We start from the raw sequence: 27,179 nt of genomic DNA, 5'->3' as shown, positions 1-27,179 counted from the left end.
CCTCCTCAGTTACAGAAGACCATTCACTAATTTATGTGACTCATTGAACCCTCCCTATCTCATTGACAGAGACAAAATCAGATAGCATCGAATGCTTGCAGCCCACATTTTCTTTCTAGAGGAAAGACAGAATACATTTCTAACTAATAAATAAATATAAATAAAAGAATTGGAATCCTCAATAGAGAATAAAAAATGAAGGAATTCATATAATAACGAAACAGCATTATTAATGAGTCCTTCCATTACTTTAGAATAGAGTAGAATTTTTTTTATTGGCCAAGTGTGATTGGACACACAAGGAATTTGTCTTGGTACAGGGGTCTCCAACCTTAGCAACTTTAAGCCTGGCGGACTTCAACTCCCAGAATTCCCCAGTCAGGCTTAAAGTTGCAAAGGTTGGAGACCCCTGTCTTGGTGTATACGCTCTCAGTGTACATAAAAGAAAAGTTACGATTAAAGAAAAGATTAAAATATCTAATTACACACACACACAGAGTTAAAAGAAAAAAGGGAATGAGTAGTATTTTTAGGACTAAAACAGAATAGGGAAAGCATGCAAAGAATGCATTTAGAATTATTTACAGCCCTTTAATAATAGTTCCAGTCTGGCTCGCAAGGAGGAATCAGAGAGGAGGCAAAGAACAGAGGAGGTGGCACATTCCTGACCATTGCATAACTGACTGTCAATTGGGCTGACTTGGGGAATTATTTATTTATTTATTTATTCATTTGCCAACATTCACCTTGATCCAGCTCATTTTCAAATTCAGTCTTTATTAGAAAATGGTCACCTTTTTTGTAGTTGTTTCTACAAAAACTTCTTTCTTTCCACTGGGTAGGAAAGCCACCCAGAATCATCTTGTAAGGGAGCTGGGTGTCATAAAAATTTAATCAATTAAATAAACCAAGCATCAATAATAGGTTAGGATGGAGCAGATGTTTCAGACCTTTACCATACCTGTTTGATCTCTGAACTAAAGCAGAGATCGTGCAGGAGAGTGAAAGTCTATTGCATATGCTGAAAGGAGGAAATGTAACTGATTTATTTTCCCAAATTCTGTCCCTACTCAAAAGAAACAAGTGCCGGAGACGACTTCCGGTGTCCAGGGGCAACGGTCGTCTGGAGGCTTCTCCTGCCCCCAGTGCCCGAATCCGGCCGCCGCCGAGGCCCCCAGGGGCCAGGTGTTCCGAAAAGGACACCTGCCGCACGGACGGCTCGCCAGGGGTCTCCCAGCCGACATACAGGACTGGGGGGACCGATGCTGGCGCGTCCTAGGCTCGGCGGGGTTCGGAGGCCACGGGCCACGGCCATTACTTTGGTCGTCGCCTGGGCCGCTGTGCCCGGTGACACCGGGGCTTTGGATTTATAACTGCAGCAGCCTGGTGGTGAACAGGGAACGGAGAAGAATTGAGGAATGGAGAAGGGAAGGGGATATCGGTAAACGCGAGTGGAGTGCTCCGGAGTGCGGGGGGGTTTTTCTCCCCTGCGGCTGGAAGGAGCACGAGTCATTCTGGAGAGAGGAGAACTTAAAATAAGAAGATTACCGGTTTTGTGGAGCTCTGGAGAGAAGAGGTGATGGAGAAATTTAGGAGGGAGGGTTTGAGGCCCCCCCTCCCTCTGGGGAACAGTGGTGGCGTCCAGCTTCCGCCTTCACTATGAGAATCTTGATGACATCACTTCCCTTCGGCTTCCTGGTTGACTAACTGTACTCTGGACTCGTTGCTCCTGTGAGTGCCCCCTGGTGGATCCGGAGGAAATTACAAGGATACTGTGCTTGCCTGAGGATTTTGAATTTTTTTTTTTTAAATGGCAAAAGGTCAGAGACCAACTGCTGGAGAGATGGAGAGAATTCTGGAAAAGTTATCCAATATGGACAAGAAACTGGATGATTTGCAAAGAGGCCAAACGGAAATAAGAGCAGAAATTGTGACTATCCAAAAGGATTTAAAGGATACTCAACAAGTCTCAGCAGAAAACAAGCAGAAAGTGGAAGGTCTGGAGGGTGAGATGCGGGCAGTGCAGAAAAGAGAGGAGACGACAGGCAATGCTGTGCTTGGACTACAGATGGATAAAATGTCTTATTTCCTTAGGTTTCAAAATTTGGAAGAAGTGGACCAAGAAGATTTGAGAGATGTTGTGACTAAATTGTTGGGAGAATTTCTTGGGAGAGGTGTTGATTTCATGAATTGGGATGTGGATCGAGTTTATAGAGTTAATTCACAATATGCACGCATGCAGTTCCCAGAGAGGTTCATGTCAAATTTGTGAGAAGAGAGACGAGATGAAATTCTTAGAAAACATAGGAGTGGGGCACTGACTTATAGGGGCAGGGAGATAGCCATTCTGAGGCAGATTCCCAGACAGGTACGTGAAATGAGAAAGAAATATTACTTTTTGTCAAGCAAATTGTACCAGAAGGGAGTAGGCTTCAGATGGCTGATGCCAGAGGGATTGATGATTTTCCGGGAGGGCATTACGAAAAAATTAGTACAATTATGGAGGCTACGGCCTACGTGGAGGAACACAAAGCCCTCCTGGAATTAGATGACCCAGGAATTGAAGAAGGGAGGTTATAGACCATGGGCGGGCGGCTGCCGCTGTTGCGGCCCTGGAGTTGGGTCAGGCTGAACCCAGAGTTCTGAGATCCAAAACTAGGAAGTGATAAAGATATTTGGTATTGTGTTGGCTTTCCTTATTCTCTTTTGTATGATATTCTGTTTATTCTTGACCCTTCTTTATTGCGTATGTAAGATTTGTAAACTTAGCTACTTCGTGTCACCTGCTTGCCATATGGCTGTTGTATGTGTTAAAAATTTGAGTAAAATTCTTATCTTGCATAAGAAAAATGAAAATTTACCATACCTGATATGTATTTGTATAAACCTTTTTTGACCAATAAAAACTTTTTGAACAAAAAAAAAAAAAAAAAAGAAACAAGTGCCTTGGGAGCATCCTGACACCATCCCAAAATGCAAAAATTAGAAAAATCAAAAAATGTAATAACAAATATTCACATCTGATGTAAGGAGACCAAAAAGGAAAATCTCTTTTCCTTTCAATCTTACACATACACAAATTCAAATCAAAAAATGACATCATGATTTAAAAAGCCTGTATTTGTTTGAACCTGGTAAAAGAACAGCTATGTGTGTAGTTGCTACCTGATCTGCATAGGCTGTAGTGTTTTCCCAACATTGATTCTTTCAAACAAATAAGCTCTATCATCTTTTTTGTGTTATCACATAAACATATGCTTGAGATCTATGGTTTTTAAACTAAGGAACACACTATGCTCAGAATCAGAATTTTTATGAAATGCATTCTTATGAGAGCCAATCACAGACTTGTAATTCTATAAGTGTTACTTTATCTAGTTCTAAATTTATATACATATAGAGTAGTTTTGTACTTCATTAACTATGGGTATTCATTCTGTTCTTTTCAATCAGGGTGTTTTTAGATTTTTGTACAGATGATGCATTTCACTAGGGAATTCATACTTTTAACAAGTTCTGGAATTTCTGTTGCACAAGTGTTGGATGATCACATTTCACTAGTCCATGCAGTGCCTCAATATCACAGCGTCAGCTGTTGAAAGCAGCTGAAGAGAGCTGAATGCCAACTTTGATACTCTTCAAATTCTTGACTCTCTGATCAAGCCCAGAATGGCGCCAGGTCAGCAGGTCCTGGGAAATAGACTCCTCTTGTTGAACATGATCAAAATATATATATATATATATAATCTCATCACAAATATAGAACATTCCCAAGAGATAGTTAGTTGTAATTTCCCAAATAACGTGAGCCAGTGGAAGAGTTAAAATTCCAGCAATATCTGATTGGGAGCAGACATGGAGAAATGGAATTCTATTCCATGCAGCAATGAAAAACTAACAGTGTGTGTGTGTGTGTGTGTGTGTGTGTGTGTGTGTGTGTGTGTGTGTGTGTTGGTGTGTGTGTGTGACAAAATACTAACCAAATTTAAGCAAGAATGATTCCATACATACAATACATCATATATTGTACAACCTGCAAATACAATCACAGCCTGACTTCTAAGGAGGCTTAAAGTTCTATAGTATAGCAAATTAGCAGACATACACAATGGGGGGAACTTAAAAACTCAATATATCTTTTTCTTCTTTTTCTTTCTTTTTAACTTTTTTGGGTACTTTAACTTTTGTAAAATATAATCTACTTATCTGTTTCTCTTCATTTTATTGGCATGTTTTTGTGCATTGTATATGACTTTGATATTAAACGATCAGCTTAAGGCCAAAACCTATATTGTATAACAAACATTTTGATCTAAACAACAAAAGTTTCTTCTTTCTAATCGTATAATAAAGTTTGTGTGAAAGTCAAATAATTATGCTTGCAATATTGATATTCTAAATTTTAATAATAGGCCACCAGTCAGCAATTTACTGTATTTGCATGGATATAGTGTGATTGGTTGGATGCACTGAGGGAGGGAATGTGTAATCAAAAATAGCTTCTTATTATTTTTAATGAGACTGTGTTTTTATTATGACATCAGTTATAGATAAATTAGTGAAAAATTAAAACTGTACTAATAAGGTAAAAGAACTTTTTTTGCTAACAGTCATATTCTTAAATGCATGTCTCCTTCCATGTAGATGCTGATGCTGATATAGCAGGAGTCCCTGGTTCTCCCTTAGATGTGAAGTGTTTGGATGCTAACAAAGATTATGTTATCATCTCTTGGAAACAACCAGCTGTTGATGGTGGACATCCTATTTTAGGATATTTCATTGATAAGTTAGTATTTATGATAGATCGGGATAAGTAATCTCTTTGACAATATGACTGTAAGGAAAATTTGGATTAAGAAGTTTCCGTGTATCTGATTCTTACAATATTGAATTTGTTATTTTCTCAAGTTGACACATATTCCAGAATATGACTTACTACACTGGTAATATATGTAATCATAATGCTACATATATATATTTAAGTATTTTAATATCTTTTTCTCTATGTTTCACTGATTATATTGTGGAATTTCACTATTTCACCTAATACCTCATCAGTTGATACCCCAATAACCTTCAAACGTTGTTGTATTGTGACCATATAAAATGATAAATGAGCTCACATGACACCTCTTACCTATGAACAAAACTAATAATTTAATTGAGTTTAAAGCAAAAAAATAAATAAATTCATCATATAGTTTCAATACTATATAATTAAATTTGAATCTATTTATCATGGGAATTTTCAAACTTTGTAATGTCACAGCTGCCCTTTGTAGGTTTGCATAGACAAAAGAGAAACAAAATCTGGAGTTAGTTTTGACAATGCTTTCGCTTTCTCTCGTCAAATTTTAAAAACAGTTGTAACCATCCTCAAGAGTCCTAGATTGCAATGTGAGAAACCCTACTTTAAGCTGTAAACTTTTACACATTGAACATAACATCTGAAACAAAACATTGTTTTTATGTACATAAAATTAAACATGCTGAGAAGACACTAAGGTGATATACAGGGATCAGGTCAAGTCCTTCATATTTAGATTGATCATGAAAAGAAGCCCAAGTAAAATGATCAGACTAAGCTCATCTAAATAACTGTGATTAAAAGTGGATGAAGATTGAGTAGAATCCTGTAACTAACATCGTTATGGTCAAAAAGTCCTAGTATATTAACATAAGAAAGACTTTGCTCATTCAGACCTTTACAATCCAACATCTTAGATGGCATAGATGTTTATAGGCCTGTAGAATGCCCAGAAAGATTTATAAGGACTGTTATTTTTCCAATGTATTCAATTTACAAAGATGTTTGAAATGTATTTATTTCATTTTACTTTGTGAAGGGACAATAAGTCTACACTCAGTGGCCATAAAAATAGTTACTGAATTCCTACGCCTTTAGGCAGTTTTTGAGGAAGAGGAAGCAGACAGGTGCATTAAAACAAACAAGCAAATATTGGAAAGAACTGAGATGTATTTATTATTTCCATGTCATTTTGCCTTTCTTGCTTTTTTCCCACCTCCAGATGTGAAGTTGGTACCACTCAGTGGTCCCAATGCAATGAAACACCAGTGAAGTTTGCTCGCTTCCCTGTCACAGGATTAATTGAAGGGCGCTCATACATATTTCGTGTTCGTGCTGTGAATAATGTTGGTATCAGCATTCCATCCCGCATCTCAGAACCTGTGGCAGCATTAGATCCTGCTGATAGAGCCAGACTTAAAAGTAAGAGACTTTCTAATGTATCTCAACAAGACGTTTAAAATTTTAATTTTTAGAAGACTAAGAACAGTCCACTAGAGGAAACAATAGTAAACAAAAACTTCACTGTTCAAAATAAGATTTGCTGAACAAAACTCCTTTCTAACCAAGGTGGCGCAGTGGTTAGAATGCAGTACTGCAGGCTAGTTCTGCTGACTGCCGGATGCCAGCAAGTTGGCTGTTTGAGTCTTGACTCAGCCTCCCATCCTCCCAAGGTCGGTAAAATGAGGACCCAGATCGTTGGGGGCAATATGCGGACTCTGTTAAACTGCTTAGAGAGGCCTGCATAGCACTGCAAAGCAGTATATAAGTCTAAGTGCTATTGCTATAACATTTCTTTACATCCACTGCTTATATATCATTATCTGAAATACTCAGTACAGGAACCATAATCCTATCCATAAAGAAATGCTGTGATATAGTTTTCCCTTAAGAATTATCTTCCCTTTAGTCCGTTATCCCTCTTTTCTTACCTTTCTCATCCAACTTGGAAAGGAGCTCACCAAAGTAGAGGTGTTCTGTGAGGTTGATGTTCCTCTGATGAAACAGAAACAAACATAACAAGAAAATAGTCACCAGGCAAAGATTTGTTCTCTCCAGCATTGAAAGCAGAGGTACAGAGTCCCACAGTTGGATGGGAGGACTTGATCCCACAACAGGTCATTTGGATTCCAGAGGTAGTCAACCCTCCAAAGACTCCCTGCCTTGTGATATAAAATGTTCACAAAGCAGTTATGGTTCTATTTACATGCATGACACTTCTTTCTGCTGGATCACCTTGGACCAGCTTCAATCTGTCTCAGCATGCTGACATTAAAATGGAGGCTCTTTTGTGAGGAAACAGGAAGTAGGTCTATATAAAACCAGTGCAAAGCTGCTGTGTGAATGAGGACTTTGAGAATTTTTTCCAACTTGATGCTTACTAGATGCATTGGTCTGTAGATCCTCAGCACCTCATGACCAGAGGTGGTTGTGGTAGTTCTAGTGCAGGACATGTGGACACCACAAGGTTAGAAAAGTCTGTGAGTGTTCATTTTTATGTAACTATTATGATAATTTTTGTTGCCTATTTGTATAATTTGTTACTGTTTTTATGGTTTTAAAATTTGGATCAAGATGGGTGACTATAGAAATTGAATAAGATAAATGAATAAAATAAAATAAGTTTGCACTGAAACAGTGTATTATAACCTGGGACATCTGAATTCTTTCTATGGAAAGGAAGATGGCCCAAATAAGTGAAGTCAATGGGAGCTGTAGTCCAATACATTTGGAAAAGCCCAGTTTTGGAAAACATGATGTAACTAATGGGAAGAGATTCATGTCTCTACTCCAACTACTATATGCAACTAAAATATGTATGTATATGAACTGAATCAGCAGTTCATGAACTGAGCAGTAGAGATCTGACTTCATTACTTTAATGGTTTCTGTTTTCCAGACTGATATTAATGTTAAGATTATTTGGTTACAATAAGGGAAGTTAAATAACTTGCCAAATGAGGGGTTATGCTTAATTCAACTAATCACTGTCAATATGCTTAGGTCATCCTTCTGCCCCTTGGACCGGACAGATTATTGTCACTGAAGAGGAACCTTCAGGTAACACATTTTTTAATAGAAATTAATATTTTATTTGGAGATCATATCTGTATTGAAGCTTAAACACCATTTTGTCTTGGCTTCTCACATGAAACTTTATATATGGACTGTAGTTTAATCAGGAAATATGACTATGCTGTTTAAAGTAGTGAGAAAAGATGTGCAAAACCTTAATCAGAACAGTCTAAAATGTTTAAATCATTCTTCAAAATATTCTATTCCTCTTGTTGGTCAAGCTGACTGTTCCAAAGATGGTTTGTGATATTGTGGACATGTTTTGAGAGCTGAACTATATCTGGACTGCCACAAATCATTTTTGATTCAAGGGATTATCATTCAGAAAGTCATCAGACCACTCCTGGAATGATCAAATTGCATTGGTTTAAAAGATAAAAGCAATGTTCCATAGTTCTCAGAAATGTTCTATTTCTGGAATAGCAAGTTTTGCACATGCCAAATTATTAATTTTAGGTTTTAAAGTATACTTTTCCCAGCCATTTAAGTAGATTTGCTGTGTTGTACAGAAAATGCTTATTTACTTTTATTTTCATTGAGAAAATTCATTTCTGAAACTGAAATTTTCTAGTCTCAAGTTGATTGCCTACATAAAGGCATTCAATTGTTCTGCAGGATCATTTGCTATTGTTCAATGGTAACTCAAAGCATTCTGAAGTTGGCATAACTGCAGAAAACAGGCAGAAATCATCATGAGCCAATCTATGTTTTCTCCATCTCACTAATAGAAGTGTGTAAATATTGCAAGTCAGACAGACATTGATAGAAACTTCTAGAGAAAAAAAAATTGTTCAATGTAGAAAATAGAAAAAGAATTACTAGTTTTCAGTTGTAGTCCTGTATCTTCAGTTCATGCTATGTTCATTTATTTGGCAATAATAACTACAATTTGAGCTGTTGGTCTGAAGGAAACTGAAGGATACTCATTTGAGTATCAAAACATGGATTTAATTTCTCAAATTCTTATTGAAATCTATGAAGCTATATATGATGCTATAGATTTGCAGCCAAGAGCTTTCCCCCAGGTGTGGTTATGGTTGTAAATCATTGTATAGAACATATCTTTACCTATAAGGTGAGAAAGAGTAATTACAGATGCTAGACAATAGGATGAGGCTTTCTGTTGCTTACATAAACACAGAAATCAGTAGGGTTTTACAAGGATTACAAAACTGTTTAGAATACTAGGATTAAGATCAAGTTTGGTTGTGTGTGAAATCTGTTAAAGACCTCTGGGCTCAAGTGCAGAGTGCAAGTATGAGGCAAAATCCCCGAAAGCGGGAAATGGTCTACCTCAAGCTCCAAGAAATTCCAGTACCATGATAGCAAAGTGGGAGTTTTGCAATTTGAGCTGCATCGTAGCTGAGCCAGTTCTTAGATGCTCAAGAATACAGCATCAGTGCTAGATCAATGCAGATGCAGCATACAGAGAGGCTGTTAGTGGAGAAAAAAGTGAATAAACTTCTGCCGTTTCTTCTTTTTTTCTTTTTCTTCTTCAAGCAGAAGGTATTGTTCCTGGACCTCCATTAGACCTCCGTGTTACAGAGGCAACTAAGAACTACATAGTACTTAGCTGGAAACCTCCACATGAACGGGGCCATGAAGGTGTCATGTACTTTGTTGAAAAGGTAAAACCAAGATGACTATTTTCTCACTGATTTTTTTTGCTGAGCTATTAGTTTGATACCTTTTCATTTCAAACTATTTAATTTAACATCAAAGACACACACTACAGAGTGTCTCAACAGTATTAATACTTTAAAAACTTAAAATTGTTTTAAGACTTTGGAGCTATCCTTGCTATGTCTGTCTTTCTCTCCGTGTTTAATGTAATATTTACAATAAATGTAGAAAAAAGCTATGAATATATATGAAATAATTGAATAAGTAGCACTGACAAAGAAATAAGATGGGAGAGAAAAGTTGTTCCATTTCCTTTCTTCGGTTTCACTTAATGAAAATTGGATGGATGGATGGATGGATGGATGGATGGATGGACAAGAAGAAGTTACACTTGGGGAACTAACTAGTTCTCTAATTGTTGAAGTACTGATTGGACTGAATATTGAGAATGTTGAAAGAAAGAAAACTTACACATATATATTTTTATATTTGCTTTTAATTGTAGTCCTCGGTACTTTTAAAGCCATTCCTAAGATTTCAATAATCTTTCTTGCTCTAATTATTGGTAATTTGTCTTGCTTTTACATTCTGACAGCAGCTCTTTCCCAATCCTCCAAGCACCATTGAGAAAGAACCTCTTAGGTCCACAAGAATATTGATATAGCAGGCAAAACAGAAGCTTGATGAAAGGGAGAAAACCAGGATAATGTGATCCAATTTGATCAACTCTAGTAAAAGAACAAGAAAGGCATTTTGAGAGTTGGGGGGGTGGTTTATTCATCAAAGGCATAATTTGAAAAAGAAAAGAAATTTCAAAGAGCGCTGAATCACAGTAAGATTGAGTCACAATACAAAGTCTCAAAATAACTTAATATTGTGGATATCATTTGCCTCTATCTAAAATGCTCAGAGAAATCCTGATTTAATGAAATCAAAGAAGAATTTTAAAAATTAAAGTGTCATAGCAATGAGTAGATGTCTAGATCTGGCATAATAAAAGTTGAACTTTTTTTAGGTCCTTCAGATTACAGCATCCTAGAACATTTGGTCAATTAATCAAACTAAACAGGAAATAAACATAGATTGTCTACATTCTGAGCAGTATCCAAGATCTTGTGTGTGATATGAGCATTGTTGAATATTTTTAAAACAATGATCTCATCCTATTGGATCTGTGGAAAATGCTAAAGCCCTGCACATTTAGATTTTACTTTAGATTGTGACAGAAATGCTGGAAAACAGATGGAGTTACTTGAAAGGAAAGATTAAAGCTGTTCAGAATGTTTTGGAGCAACACATTGCTCTTTGCCAACTAATTTAAAAGTGATCAAAAGATGGATGCTTCACATCCCCATCATTTTCTTGTATATTCTGTTTTTTTAAATATAACTCTGTACAGTACATCTAAAAATGCATAGTAGAATTAGGCTATTATTGGTCATGCTCCAGATTAATAATGGAACTTCATTAAGCATTTTTTTAAAGGGTGGGCTTGTTTGCTCATATTAGAGAAAAGTCTAAGGTTTTTGGCTGAAGACACTGGTCTTTTCCAATCCTGAAATTTTTATTTTAGTGTGTTGCAGGAACAGAAAATTGGCAAAGAGTGAATACTGAGATCCCAGTAAAGTCTCCTCGCTTCGCCCTTTTTGACTTAGCTGAAGGGAAATCCTACCAATTCCGTGTTCGCTGTTGTAATTCAGCTGGAATTGGTGAGCCCTCTGAGGCCACTGAAGCCACTGTGGTTGGTGACAAACTTGGTAAGTATACAATGAAGGACACTCCAAAGTAATATTGATTGTTGGCTTACATATTACTACTCCAGTGCTATTTGAGAGACTGTTCAGTTCTCAGGGTTTCTGCCTATCTTATAAGAGCTGGTACTCTGGGTCCCCTTGATTAAACATTGTAATCTTTCAGGATCTGGAACAATGTTTTCTCTGTCATGGTGTCTTCCCTCATGGAATAAGATCGTATGGCTCCTACCCTAATGCTGTTGTAGAAGACCTTGAAAAACTGGTTGTTCCTCTGGGCCTTGTGGTAGGGTGGATATGGTCTATCTGTTAGAAGGGTATTCTTTTAAATAATACTGACTATCCAGTGTTATTTATGTATATTTTATATCATACATTATATATTTTTTATTTATTTATTTATTTATTTATTCGTATTTGTATACCGCCCTATCTCCCGGAGGACTCAGGGCGGTTCACAGGCAAATAAAAACATATATGTACAAATTAAGATAACCATTAAAAAACTTATTCTAAAAGCCAAATTATTAAAAATAGTATAAATATTAAAACCAATTAAAACCCCTATAAATTTAAAATCTAGTCCAGTCCTGCGCAGATGAATAAATGCGTTTTAAGCTTGCGACGGAAAGTTAGGAGGTCCGGAAGTTGACGAAGTCCTGGGGGGAGTTCGTTCCAGAGGGCGGGAGCCCCCACAGAGAAGGCCCTTCCCCTGGGTGTCGCCAGACGACACTGTCTTGCTGACGGCACCCTGAGGAGTCCCTCTCTGTGAGAGCGCACGGGTCGGTGAGAGGTATTCGGTAGCAGTAGGCGGTCCCGTAGGTAGCCCGGCCCTATGCCATGGAGCGCTTTGAAGATGGTCACCAAAACCTTGAAGCGCACCCAGAAGGCCACAGGTAGCCAGTGCAGTCTGCGCAGGATAGGTGTCACACGGGAGCCACGAGGGGCTCCCTCTATCACCCGCGCAGCCGCATTCTGGACTAACTGAAGCCTCCGGATGCTCCTCAAGGGGAGCCCCATGTAGAGAGCATTGCAGTAATCCAGACGAGATGTCACGAGGGCGTGAGTGACTGTGCACAAGGCATCCCGGTCTAGAAAGGGGCGCAACTGGCGCACCAGGTGAACCTGGTGGAAAGCTCTCCTGGAGACGGCCGTCAGGTGATCTTCAAAAGACAGCCGTTCATCCAGGAGAACGCCCAAGTTGTGCACCCTCTCCATCGGGGCCAATGACTCGCTCCCAACAGTCAGCCGTGGACTCAGCTGACTGAACCGGGATGCCGGCATCCACAGCCACTCCGTCTTGGAGGGATTGAGCTTGAGCCTGTTTCTCCCCATCCAGACCCCTACGGCTTCCAAACACCGGGACAGCACTTCAATGGCTTCGTTGGGGTGGCCCGGTGTGGAAAAGTACAGCTGGGTGTCATCCGCGTACAGCTGGTACCTCACACCGAAACCACTGATGATCTCACCCAGCGGCTTCATATAGATGTTGAACAGAAGGGGCGAGAGAATTGACCCCTGCGGCACCCCACAAGTGAGGCGCCTCGGGGTCGACCTCTGCTCCCCCGTCAACACCGTCTGTGACCGGTCGGAGAGATAGGAGGAGAACCACCGATAAACGGTGCCTCTCACTCCCAATCCCTCCAACCGGCGCAGCAGGATACCATGGTCGATGGTATCAAAAGCCGCTGAGAGGTCTAATAGGACCAGGGCAGAGGAACAACCCCTATCCCTGGCCCTCCAGAGATCATCCACCAACGCGACCAAAGCCATCTCAGTGCTGTAACCGGGCCGGAAACCGGACTGGAACGGGTCTAGATAGACAGTTTCATCCAGGTGCAGGGAAACTGATATGCCACCATACTCTCTACAACCTTCGCCGCGAAGCGAAGGTTGGAGACCGGACGATAATTACCTAAAACAGCCGGGTCCAGGGAAGGCTTCTTGAGGAGGGGCCTCAACACCGCCTCTTTCAAGGCGGCCGGAAAGACTCCCTCCAACAAGGAAGCGCTCGTAATTGCCTGGAGCCAGCCTCGTGTCACCTCCTGAGTGGCCAGCACCAACCAGGAGGGGCACGGGTCCAGTAAACACGTGGTGGCATTCAATCTACCCAACAACCTGTCCATGTCCTCGGGAGCCACAGGATCAAACTCATCCCAGACAATATCACCAAGACCGCCCTCAGACACTCCATCTGAATCGTCGCAATTTTGGTCCAGACCGTCCCGAAGCTGAACGATTTTATCGTATAGATAACCGTTAAACTCCTCAGCACGTCCCTGCAACGGGTCATCCCGCTCCCCCTGGTGAAGGAGGGAACGGGTTACCCGAAACAGGGCTTCTGGGCGGTTATCTGCCGACGCAATGAGGGAGGAGGCGTAGCAACGCCTTGCTTCCCTCAGTGCCACTAGGTAGGTCCTAGTATAGGATCTAACTAGTGTCCGATCAGTCTCTGAACGGCTGGACCTCCAGGAACTCTCTAGGCGTCTTCTCCGGCGTTTCATCCCCCTCAGCTCCTCGGAGAACTAGTTCCTCTGCCGTGCCGTGAGCCAGACCCTCAGGAAATGGCCCAAGCTCCGTCCGGAACCTCTCCGGGTCCATCAGGCGCCTGGGACGGTACCAACGTAATGGTTCGGTCTCCCTGCGGTGTTGAGTAGCGGTCAGAAAGTCTAGGCGAAGGAGAGAGTGATCTGACCATGACAAAAAAAATTTGTATGTTGTTTGCTTTAAATGATATGCCATTGGAGTTCTAAATTTAAATGAATGAATGAATGAATAAATAAATAAATACTGCAGTTAAAGTAGGAATCCTACACTCTAATGGTTTATCTTTCCCTCTAGATATTCCTAGCCCACCAAGCAACATTATACCCACCCGAAATACAGATACGTCAGTCGTTGTCGCTTGGACAGAATCTGAAGATGCAAAGGAATTGGTGGGATACTACATAGAAGCAAGTAAAGTAGGATCTGGTGAATGGGTGCCATGCAACAATAATCCTGTGAAAGGCACAAGGTAATAAATTGTACAATTAAGTATCATTTGCAAAATAATATTTGAAAAGGGGCAAAAAAGGAAAAATATTGCATGAATATTTAGTTACTGGATCCCTCCTGAAAAGTGGCATGAATGAAATATTTGATTGGGTTGTAATTCTGTGACTTTTGGTTGTCAAATTATTTTTCTTGGCACTGATGTATTGGATATCCTAATTTCTTATTACCTGCATTCTATTAATCTTGTATATCTCAGCACAAATAATATAAATAATCAAAACAACCCCATATACATTCTGATTATATATTCAAGAACTTCTATTAAATCTTGTGCCGGTATATACCCTAAAATTCTGCAATTCATATGAAGCATCAAATATGCTAATTCCAAGAGCTGCAAGACATCACTTTTTCTCAATATCACATCTATGATTTGTACATTATGTCAACCATAACAAACCATGAATGATAAAACAACATATGTTATGGCAGCCGAAAGAACATATATATTGTTTGTGAAGTACTATATCAGTGATGGCGAACCTTTTAGACACTGAGTGCCCAAACTGCACGTGTGCGCATGCCCAAACTGAAAGGTGTGGACATGTGCATATGCGGACATGCACACACATGCGCAGCAGAGACCCAAAGACCAGTTGGCTGGCGGGAGGCAGGACATCCCAACACCGACAGCGTGGCAAGAGGTAAGATCTTTTTCTTTCATGAGCTTCTGTTTCGTCATTTGCAGGAAAACAGAAACTCACGAAAGAATAGAATAGAATAGAATAGAATTTTTATTGGCCAAGTGTGGTTGGACACACAAGGAATTTGTCTTGGTGCATATGCTCTCAGTGGACATAAAAGAAAAGATACATTCATCAAGGTACAACATTTACAACACAATTGATGGTCAATATATCAATATAAATCATAAGGATTGCCAGCAACAAATTATAGTCATACAGTCATAAATGGAAAGAGATTGGTGATGGGAACTATGAGAAGATTAATAGTAGTGCAGATTCAGTAAATAGTTTGACAGTGTTGATGGAATTATTTGTTTAGCAGAGTGATGACCTTCGGGAAAAAACTGTTCTTGTGTCTAGTTGTTCTGTTGTGCAGTGCTCTGTAGCGTCGTTTTGAGGGTAGTAGTTGAAACAGTTTATGTCCAGGATTGAGGGGTCTGTAAATATTTTCACGGCCCTCTTCTTGATTCGTGCAGTATACAGGTCCTCAATGGAAGGCAGGTTGGTAGCAATTATTTTTTCTGCAGTTCTAATTATCCTCTGAAGTCTGTGTTTTTCTTGTTGGGTTGCAGAACCGAACCAGACAGTTATAGAGGTGCAAATGACAGACTCAATAATTCCTCTATAGAACTGAATCAGCAGCTCCTTGGGCAGTTTGAGCTTACTGAGTTGGCGCAGAAAGAACATTCTTTGTTGTCCTTTTTTAATGATGTTTTTGATGTTAGCTGTCCATTTTAGATCTTGCGATATGATAGAACCCAGAAATTTGAAGGTTTCTACTGTTGATACTGTGTTGTCTAGTATTGTGAGAGGTGGAAGTATGGAAGGGTTTCTCCTAAAGTCTACCACCATTTCTACGGTTTTGAGTGTGTTCAGTTCCAGATTGTTTTGGTTGCACCACAAGGCTAGTCGTTCGACCTCTTGTCTATATGCGGATTCGTCATTGTCTCGAATGAGACCAATCACTGTTGTGTCATCTGTGAACTTCAGTAGCTTAACAGATGGATCATTGGAGATGCAGTCATTGGTATACAGAGAGAAGAGAAGTGGGGAGAGCACACAGCCTTGGGGGGCCCCTGTGCTAATTGTACAGGTATTTGATGTGATCTTGCTTAGCTTCACCTGCTGCTTCCTGTTTGTTAGGAAGCTTGTGATCCACTTACAAGTCTGTTCCGGTACCTGTAGCTGGTTTAGCTTAGTTAGAAGAATGTCTGGAATGATGGTATTGAATGCTGAACTAAAGTCTACAAAAAGGACCCTTGCATAGGTCTTTGGAGACTCGGAAGATGCTGTAGGATGTAGTGCAGAGCCATATTAACAGCATCATCTATTGATCTGTTTGCTCGGTATGCAAATTGCAAGGGGTCTAACAGTGGATCCGTGATGGTTTTCAAGTAGGAAACGCCACGGAGATCTGTTTTGGGGCGATGGCACGACTGCCAGCAGAGGGCTTTGCGTGCCATCTCTGGCACGCATGCCATAGGTTTGCCATCATGGTACTATATCATAAGTAGAGGCCCATTTCAGAGTAAATTACTTTAAGAGCATTGTGATTAAGTTCACTTAAACAAGAAAAATTATTCAACTTATTGACCAATTTGGCATTTTGTGGTAAGATATAGCCATTGTGAACTTTTAAAGGATTACTGTTCAGGAGTTTCTATATGTGTATAGCCTGTTATATAAGAGGCATGAGGAAGGATTTGCTCATCGTCCCTCCATAAATTTAAACCTTCAGGCAGAATCAAGATCCTTCATTGCAGTCCCATTAACCCCTGTCCCCTTGAAGAAAGAGACAAGGAAGATTAGAAAATAATTATTAAGTAATTTTGCAATGGACCTTGCCATTTTTATATTCTTTGTAATTCTACTGTATTGCATTATTTAAGAAACTTGTACTTTATTTCATATAAGAAATTGTTTGTGTAAAGAGTAGAAATACTGTATAGTTTCACAGTGTTTTAATTAGTTTAATTTAATTTAATTTAAACATTGATTTGCTTAAGATTCACTTGTCATGGACTTACTACTGGACAGCGCTACATTTTCCGTGTCAGAGCTGTTAACGCAGCTGGATTAAGTGGATATTCAAAGGACTCAGAAGCCATTGAAGTCAAGGCAGCTATTGGTAAGCAATGCACTGTTCCTATAGGAAAAACACAAATCAACATTTTAATTAGATCTAGATTAACTTCAATATTCCACACCGAATATGCATTGGTAATGTTTAATATTTCACTTCCATCGTTTCATAGTCATCCAAGCAATAAGCACTTGTAGACTGCTCATCTTCACCATCTCAGACATCTTTGGGTGTATTCCTTGTAACTCTGTATAAACAGTATGTTCACCCTCTTATTACTTGGAAATCATCTGGCAAACCGATCTCATAATGAAGTACTTGTCTAATTTCTAACATGCTATAGTTTGGGAGATTAAGTTGATTAATTCATTTGTCTAATTTACTTCCTTGTTAACTACTCTTCTCATATAGTCATGATCTGATTTTTTTTAAAATCGTGCATGTTACTTAACAAATTAAAATAATTAATTTACTTACTTAATTAAACTAATTAAAATACCAATAATCTTATATTGTTTGATTCCATTTTAAACATCAATTCAATGATTCATCATTCTGAGGTTGCTTAAATAGATCATATAACTATGGTATTCCTTCATTCCAAAGACTATAGGACTTTTTTTGAAGATAATGGAAGGTCTTTGGGTGGACCATTCATAGAAATATTAACTGCATGACTACATGTTTTAGCTTTAAATTCATATAATCCCACCATATCACATGTTGTCTGTGGCTAATGCTTTGATGTTCCTTCGTTGTCTCCATTTCTTCATTTTGTTCAATAATGGAGAATTGGGAATGAACTCTAATTTCAAATGTCTTTGTTATTTTCTGGCAATTATAGGGGGAGGATTGCTACATGGTGTATGTCCTGGACTAAGTGATAAAGCTGATGGACTAACAGGCCGCACTGTCAACTGGGAAGGCATGCATGAGTCCTCCCAGCCTATCTTTGACACAGATGCTTTGTTAAATTGCAATGCTAAACCCAATAGGCAGACAATGCCCAGTAGCTCTGGTAAGCAGAGAAGTCCATCAGTCAGTAAAAAGAGTGACTCAGTTCCTACTCCATCACAAAAGGCAACCACCAAGCACCCACGTAAGTCTGTTCCTGGAGATCGTTCAACATTGGAGAAAATTCAAAAGAAAAATGATATAGGTGAGCTTTGGTCATATGCAGTCATTTCACCTTGTTAGCTCCTTCATTTCAAATAGTTATAGTCTGTGATCATCCAAGTTGCAAATCTTTGCCAACGCGACATTTTGATCATCTCCATCTAATAAATGCTCAGCTTCCATCAAAGCTCATTACACATACAGTATAGAGGTCACTAAGTCTATGGCACATTTATATGTTGCTTCTAACATCAAGCTTGCATGTTGCATTTATTTGCTAATTTGGTTAAATTACTGTTTACTATGTTTTTATTATTAAGAGATAGCAATATACATTGCATCTAAAATATTGTGGTAATATTTTGTGCCCAATAAACATTCAGTTCCTATGGCCTTCTTTTGTAGTAGTATCAAATTTCCAAGATTTTTTTAATTTCGTCCAATTCCTCACAACAGAAAATAAATAAAATTATACATAAAATTATTAATTAATATAATATCAGTCATTTTCTGAGTTAGAAATGTACCGTGCACTGATAACTTTGTAGCTGAAAAACAAGATAAACATTCTTTGAAGAAATATTGAATACGTTGCATATTTGCATATTTCAAATCATCAAGACATTGTCCAAAACATTTGAAAAAGACTATCTAAGAAGAAGAAAAACTCCAATTATAACTATCTTTCATATTCAGAAAGCAATAAATCCAAAATGTTCAAATTTTGGGCCGGAATAGCTCAGGCTGTAAGGAGCCTGTTATTAGAACACAATAGCCTGCAATTACTGCAGGTTCAAGCCCGGCCCAAGGTTGACTCAGCCTTCCATCCTTTATAAGGTAGGTAAAATGAGGACCCAGATTGTTGGGGGGGCAATAAGTTGACTTTGTAAATATACAAATAGAATGAGACTATTGCCTTATACACTGTAAGCCGCCCTGAGTCTTCGGAGAAGGGCGGGATATAAATGTAAAAAAAATAAAATAAAAATTTGGATATACTAAAGATAGTCATCATCTAGCACCGGTCATTAAACTGCCATAATTGGGAATACATTATTAAAGAGATTGACAAAATATTTTGTACACCACATGTTTGAAGGTTGTTGCTATTTAGAGGTCTAATGATCATAATATTTTACCAACGGCCATGGTGACTGGAACTATCCTGGTATAATTGTATACATGGAACATACCACAAGTATATCTAATCTAAATTATTTATCAGTTCACTATTTATAATAGAGAATACATGCCACAAGATAATACACAACAATATATAAATAAAAAACAAGGGAAAGTTGCCCAACAATGTAACTATTTAGCTAATCAGTAAGTGTACGAGTGAGAAGAAACAAATTATATTCACTTAAGTAAGTCTATGGAAGTGATTTATGAACATTTAGTATTTTTTTCTCTAGCTGGTTTAGTTTCTAATTCCAAAATAATTGAAAATGTTCATATGCTGTACATGAGATGACTCAGATTATTTATTTTACGTTACCTTTTTTTATGGAAAGATAATCTCAAAACCAGTGTTCTTGATTAGATTTGTATTTATTAAAAACATTTCTGTTCTTATTTTGCCAGGTTATGTGCAGTTTCCAGTACTAAAGCTAGAAACCGTACTGAAAACCTAAATATAAATGATGTATATTAAAAGTATTTAGAAAGTTAGTAGAAACTAATGGACTTTGCCTTGTTTTGCAAATCTCACAGAGAGGCAGAGAGGGATGACTAAAGAAGAAATTATCTCTGTGTTAATCTGGCATGTGCTGAAAAATCTTTCCTCTAGGTGGCACTGTATTTTATTTTATTTTATTTAAAAAAACTCTTTTTCCCTAATGTTATCCTAAGCAAGTCTCTTTCATAGATCTTACTGTGAAATCATGTGAGTCTTTGGGTAATTCTTTTTTCTAGTTAAAAAATAAGTACGCATTTTTGCAAAAAGATTCAGCAACTGAAAAACAGGATTCTGAGTAAACTACATCCAAATTTTGATAGTCTATATGGCATTTTCATGCATTTTCAAGATCAGGAAGGCACTGCAGGAAAGAGAGGGAACATTAGATGTCAAGGGAGGTGGATAGAGATTTACTTTTTCTCTCCTTGCTGTCCTCAAAAATATAGCTCCAAATATTTTCATTTGTATGTGAGTTGGATTGCTTTGACTTGTGACGGGCGGTTACTGTGTGCAAGGTAGGTGGTAATTCAGATACAATATTAGAGCATTATGAATACTAAAAATTAAGAATGGAAAAAGTGGAAAAGAAGACAAAACATCTGTGAAACAATATGCTTGAATTCAGTAAAAGAGTATTTGTATACACGCACACATTATATACACATACACAAATATACCTTCATACCACTGGTATGTCTCTTTTTTAAAAATGTCATTGTTGTGAACTAGAGCTAAAGTCAGTTTGCACTACAACATTCACTCCATAATATATTACTATTTAAGCATCTTAACATTTTTGCTTACAGAATATGGAGTTTAGAGAAACCTATATTTCTTATTCAGAAGTGTTTTTCAATTAGCTACATAATTTTTGTTTGAAGAAAGGAAACTCCAGGATAAACTATAACCATTGTATGTATGTATGTGTGTGTGTGTGTGTTTTCTCGTAGACCTACAATATATATATATTGTATATAAAATAACGCTATACAAGTTTGATTGAATAACTGAATATTTCTATCCTAATAATAAATTATTCATCATAAAACAGCACCTCCATCTCCACCATATGACATCACGGTGCTTGAAAGTGTTCGTAATTCAATGGTTCTTGGATGGAAACAGCCAAAAGTTATTGGTGGAGCTGAGATCACCGGCTACTATGTGAATTACCGGGAAGTGATTGGTGGAGTACCTGGAGAATGGAAGGAAGCAAATATTAAAGCCATTAGTGAAAGGGCATATAGGGTAAGAGAGTTTTATGTTTCTAGACTAATTTGGGGTATTCCACAATGCCAGCCACCCCAGCTTAATGTTTTTCTTTTAATAAGATCAAGTTGATTTATATTAGAATCCAAACCTATAACTGGATTGTTTTTATCGTGTGATTATTGTTTTAATTATATCCATAATATATGTATTCATTAACCAATTGTACCTTGTAAGGCTTTGTATTAGCAAAGAGATCTATTCTTAGTCTTGATTTTTTCCTCCAGATTTAAACGACCATTTTCATCACTATTGGCTTATCATCTTGATTGATAAGGTCTTTGCTTATTATTCATGATTTTCAAATACAGTGCTAATGTAATCTACTAATTTTTCCACTTCTTTTTCATGACATTGTTCTTACAAGTGTCCTGTTCGAAGATGTGTAATTTTCAAAATGCAGTGCTGGTTTGGACTATGATAGATAGATAGATATATGATAGATAGACAGACAGATAGATAGATAGAAATAACACTTAGACTTATATACTGCGTTACAGTGCTTTACAGCCCTCTCTAAGTGATTTACAGGGTCAGCATATTGCCCCTAACAATCTGGGTCCTCATTTTACCCATCTCGGAAGAATGGAAGACTGAATCAGCCTTGAGCTGGTGGGAATCGAACTGTTAGCAGTCAGCAGAAGTAGCCTGCAGTACTGCACTCTAACCACTGAGCCACTGTGACTCATAATAGATAGATAGACAGACAGACAGACAGACAGACAGACAGACAGACACACACACACACACACACACACACACACACACACACGTTGAGTAATAAAGTTAAACAACATTGAGATTTCCAGTAATTTTCAAGGATAATCTGCATTGGTGCTATATAATTTAATACAAATATACATATACACACATACTAATATTAATTTAAAAAATGAACATAGGCTCTTAAGCATTATTATTTTTCCTGTCACTCATTCAAATTATTAATGTCTCAGCAATATTTATTTTTAAAACAATAAAAATTTGGAATATTTTGTTTGTTCCATTATAGGACAATGTGATTAACATGTTGTATTGTTCCAATTATGTGGCAGATAAATGATTTGAGGGAGAACATGATATACCAGTTTCAAGTGGCTGCAGCTAACATAGCTGGGCTTGGCGTACCTTCTCCTGCTACCCAATCCTTTAAATGTGAAGAATGGACCATTGCTGTTCCAGGTTAGAATCAGGAGTGGAGCTACACAGGAAGGAAAGGAGGGAAGGAGGAAAGGACTGCTGCTTATATTAGTAAATTCTTTGCTATGACTTTGCTAGTCACTTTGGGAATTGATTAGAAAAATTTGACCCTGGAAGTTGGGTGGGTAACCTCTGGTTCTAATCACTTTTGCATAAACTCCAAATATTCAAAGCTTGTTAATAAAATTAATATTTCTTTTTCCTTCCCTTCCTGATAGGCTACATGTGTCTATTTTCAATGATATCTTTTTCCAGAAATCTTCTAAGCACACAGCTAAAAACAACTTAGTTGCATTTTTTTCTAGATGATAACCGTTTTAACTATGCACTGATAATTAACTGTAGTTTTCTCTGTATTGTTGTTTTTCCTAACTTTCAGGACCACCTCATGATTTGTCATGTAATGAAGTTAGGAAAGACTCCATAGTTTTATTATGGAAACCACCAATTTATGTTGGCCGAAGTCCTGTAATTGGTTTTTATGTTGATGTGAAACCAACAAAAGAATCAGATGATTGTTGGAAGAGTGTGAATGCAAAACCTATTACAAACAAATTCTTAAAGGTATACTGATGTAGATTTAAAAAAATTATACTGCTGTACATACTTATACTGATATTTTATTTTGTATTCCTTTGGGACTTAAATTTAATTGGCCTTTCCTTAAAAGTTACACATGGACTTGAAAAAAATTGATCTACTACATCAAAACCAGAAATATTATTCAAGAAATGGGCAAATTAGGAATCATGGCAATAGATGTTGAACAAATAAATACTTAGGACCATGAGTTTTCCACTCATCTGGTTTTTCTCTTCATTTTCATTCATTTATTCATTTCATTCATCTATATCAAGAAAAAGAATAACTAACTACAGTAGTAATTAATAATATAAAAGCAAATATATTCCTGACAACATTACAGTGGTTGCCACTATGGTTTTTTCTTGGATCAGTCATGTATATATTTTGTTACTGGTTATATTAATGTTTGATTTTAAAATAAATACTGTATATATTTAGTGCTTGTGGTATTTGTAGTTGTACATTTCATGAACAGTTTTTCCCAGTGATGTCTGGTTTAATTGTAAATTCCTATTCCAGTCCAGTGGATAATAAACCTATAAAAGTAGGAAAAGTAGGAATTTTGATTAGGTTTGTAGAAATTGTCTGATACCCTAAGTAAACCCTATTACTATTTTTGCTTATCGACTCAAGTGACTTTAATTAATTCTGTATAATTTCCAAATAATGCATAATAAACATTTTCATAGGTGATTTCTCTACATTAATATCTTTTAGATAAGTGGCCTCAAAGAAGGCACCAGTTATGTCTTCCGTGTACGAGCAGCAAATAAAGCTGGAGTTGGGAAGCCATCAGATCCTACTGACCCTGTAACAGCCGAAACGCGACCAGGTTTGTTGATTTTGCTTGATAAAAATAAGTGTTTAAATATATATTAGAGTGATTGACAGCATACAGTGGTACTAATTTAATTTAATTATAGTTATTAAAAGAAAACTAACATGTTTCATATAAGTAGACTGCAACTGCTATTTCCTTTCCTCTTCTAGATGAAGGCCTCATATTTGTCACTTCCTGAAATATTTGATGTATAAGCAAGAAAGCTTCAGAGAATTTGTAGGGTAATATAAAGGCCACTGACCTCCTATAGAAAGACCATATAAATAAGTTTCTTTTGTATGTCCTTTCCAGCAAAACAAAAGCAAAGTTGATAGGGAGGAAACATAGATTACTTATCAGCTTTTCATAACATTGCCAATATTATGAAAACATAATCCAGGAATCTCTCTTTTGGAAACTGCTCCATGAAGCATGACCTTTTTAAATTGACAGATAGAAATTTTGTCAATGTGCATATTTCCCTAACAATCTGGGTCCTCATTTTACCCATCTCGGAAGAATGGAAGGCTGAATCAGCCTTGAGCTGGTGGGAATCGAACTGTTAGCAGTCAGCAGAAGTAGCCTGCAGTACTGCACTCTAACCACTGAGCCACTGTGACTCATAATAGATAGATAGATAGACAGACAGACAGACAGACAGACACACACACACACACACACACACACACACACACACACACACGTTGAGTAATAAAGTTAAACAACATTGAGATTTCCAGTAATTTCCAAGGATAATCTGCATTGGTGCTATATAATTTCATACAAATATACATATACACACATACTAATATTAATTTAAAAAATGAACATAGGCTCTTAAGCATTATTATTTTTCCTGTCGCTCATTCAAATTATTAATGTCTCAGCAATATTTATTTTTAAAACAATAAAAATTTGGAATATTTTGTTTGTTCCATTATAGGACAATGTGATTAACATGTTGTATTGTTCCAATTATGTGGCAGATAAATGATTTGAGGGAGAACATGATATACCAGTTTCAAGTGGCTGCAGCTAACATAGCTGGGCTTGGCGTACCTTCTCCTGCTACCCAATCCTTTAAATGTGAAGAATGGACCATTGCTGTTCCAGGTTAGAATCAGGAGTGGAGCTACACAGGAAGGAAAGGAGGGAAGGAGGGAAGGACTGTTGCTTATATTAGTAAATTCTTTGCTATGACTTTGCTAGTCACTTTGGGAATTGATTAGAAAAATTTGACCCTGGAAGTTGGGTGGGTAACCTCTGGTTCTAATCACTTTTGCATAAACTCCAAATATTCAAAGCTTGTTAATAAAATTAATATTTCTTTTTCCTTCCCTTCCTGATAGGCTACATGTGTCTATTTTCAATGATATCTTTTTCCAGAAATCTTCTAAGCAAACAGCTAAAAACAACTTAGTTACATTTTTTTCTAGATGATAACTGTTTTAACTATGCACTGATAATTAACTGTAGTTTTCTCTGTATTGTTGTTTTTCCTAACTTTCAGGACCACCTCATGATTTGTCATGTAATGAAGTTAGGAAAGACTCCATAGTTTTATTATGGAAACCACCAATTTATGTTGGCCGAAGTCCTGTAATTGGTTTTTATGTTGATGTGAAACCAACAAAAGAATCAGATGATTGTTGGAAGAGTGTGAATGCAAAACCTATTACAAACAAATTCTTGAAGGTATACTGATGTAGATTTAAAAAAATTATACTGCTGTACATACTTATACTGATATTTTATTTTGTATTCCTTTGGGACTTAAATTTAATTGGCCTTTCCTTAAAAGTTACACATGGACTTGAAAAAAATTGATCTACTACATCAAAACCAGAAATATTATTCAAGAAATGGGCAAATTAGGAATCATGGCAATAGATGTTGAACAAATAAATACTTAGGACCATGAGTTTTCCACTCATCTGGTTTTTCTCTTCATTTTCATTCATTTATTCATTTCATTCATCTATATCAAGAAAAAAAGAATAACTAACTACAGTAGTAATTAATAATATAAAAGCAAATATATTCCTGACAACATTACAGTGGTTGCCACTATGGTTTTTTCTTGGATCAGTCATGTATATATTTTGTTACTGGTTATATTAATGTTTGATTTTAAAATAAATACTGTATATATTTAGTGCTTGTGGTATTTGTAGTTGTACATTTCATGAACAGTTTTTCCCAGTGATGTCTGGTTTAATTGTAAATTCCTATTCCAGTCCAGTGGATAATAAACCTATAGAAGTAGGAAAAGTAGGAATTTTGATTAGGTTTGTAGAAATTGTCTGATACCCTAAGTAAACCCTATTACTATTTTTGCTTATCGACTCAAGTGACTTTAATTAATTCTGTATAATTTCCAAATAATGCATAATAAACATTTTCATAGGTGATTTCTCTACATTAATATCTTTTAGATAAGTGGCCTCAAAGAAGGCACCAGTTATGTCTTCCGTGTACGAGCAGCAAATAAAGCTGGAGTTGGGAAGCCATCAGATCCTACTGACCCTGTAACAGCCGAAACGCGACCAGGTTTGTTGATTTTGCTTGATAAAAATAAGTGTTTAAATATATATTAGAGTGATTGACAGCATACAGTGGTACTAATTTAATTTAATTATAGTTATTAAAAGAAAACTAACATGTTTCATATAAGTAGACTGCAACTGCTATTTCCTTTCCTCTTCTAGATGAAGGCCTCATATTTGTCACTTCCTGAAATATCTGATGTATAAGCAAGAAAGCTTCAGAGAATTTGTAGGGTAATATAAAGGCCACTGACCTCCTATAGAAAGACCATATAAATAAGTTTCTTTTGTATGTCCTTTCCAGCAAAACAAAAGCAAAGTTGATAGGGAGGAAACATAGATTACTTATCAGCTTTTCATAACATTGCCAATATTATGAAAACATAATCCAGGAATCTCTCTTTTGGAAACTGCTCCATGAAGCATGACCTTTTTAAATTGACAGATAGAAATTTTGTCAATGTGCAGATTTTCTAAGTGCCATCCAACATTTTTTGGTATAACATCCAGTATGCTGGTTTATGCCATTATCTGTCCCTTTTGATTTTCAGATCTTCACACTTTGTGATCTCCAATTCTTTGTCTCCTAGTATTGCTACATCAGTTATCTACAACTTCCTCTTTTCAATCAGTTTAACTCTGGTAGCTTATGAGCCAAAACTTTATCAGTTTGTATTCTAAAATCCCATAATATTTTAATCTGTTCATTATTTACTACTTTTTATATATATTCACACTAATTTTTTGTTACTGGCACACAATAATTTTTACAGATATTCCAGTGAATCATTTTGGTGACTGTGTGATATCATTGTTAATAAGCAGTTAATGCAATCTTTGGGCATGAGTTGAGTGTATGATCTACTGTTTTTTTGCTTCT

The 27,179-nt window shown here is 37.1% G+C and overlaps 1 protein-coding gene across 1 annotated transcript in view; it reads left to right on the top strand.

Annotated features, from left to right (window-relative positions):
* Positions 1–27,179, top strand: part of MYOM1 (myomesin 1) — a 90,824-nt gene that overhangs the window by 38,751 nt on the left and 24,894 nt on the right. The window contains exons 11-22 of the mRNA XM_058176286.1: positions 4,645–4,786; positions 6,030–6,229; positions 7,811–7,867; positions 9,386–9,510; positions 11,079–11,262; positions 14,098–14,272; positions 17,006–17,127; positions 17,927–18,241; positions 20,931–21,127; positions 22,204–22,330; positions 22,728–22,912; positions 23,651–23,765. Of these exons, the coding sequence (XP_058032269.1) occupies positions 4,645–4,786; positions 6,030–6,229; positions 7,811–7,867; positions 9,386–9,510; positions 11,079–11,262; positions 14,098–14,272; positions 17,006–17,127; positions 17,927–18,241; positions 20,931–21,127; positions 22,204–22,330; positions 22,728–22,912; positions 23,651–23,765 (1,944 nt within the window). The remainder of the gene's footprint in view (positions 1–4,644; positions 4,787–6,029; positions 6,230–7,810; positions 7,868–9,385; positions 9,511–11,078; positions 11,263–14,097; positions 14,273–17,005; positions 17,128–17,926; positions 18,242–20,930; positions 21,128–22,203; positions 22,331–22,727; positions 22,913–23,650; positions 23,766–27,179) is intronic.

This window comes from Ahaetulla prasina, chromosome 3, assembly GCF_028640845.1.
Source record: "Ahaetulla prasina isolate Xishuangbanna chromosome 3, ASM2864084v1, whole genome shotgun sequence".
Classification (NCBI taxonomy): domain Eukaryota; kingdom Metazoa; phylum Chordata; class Lepidosauria; order Squamata; family Colubridae; genus Ahaetulla; species Ahaetulla prasina.
Note: the sequence above shows the minus strand (reverse complement) of the source record. Positions and strands in the feature narration are given on the sequence as shown.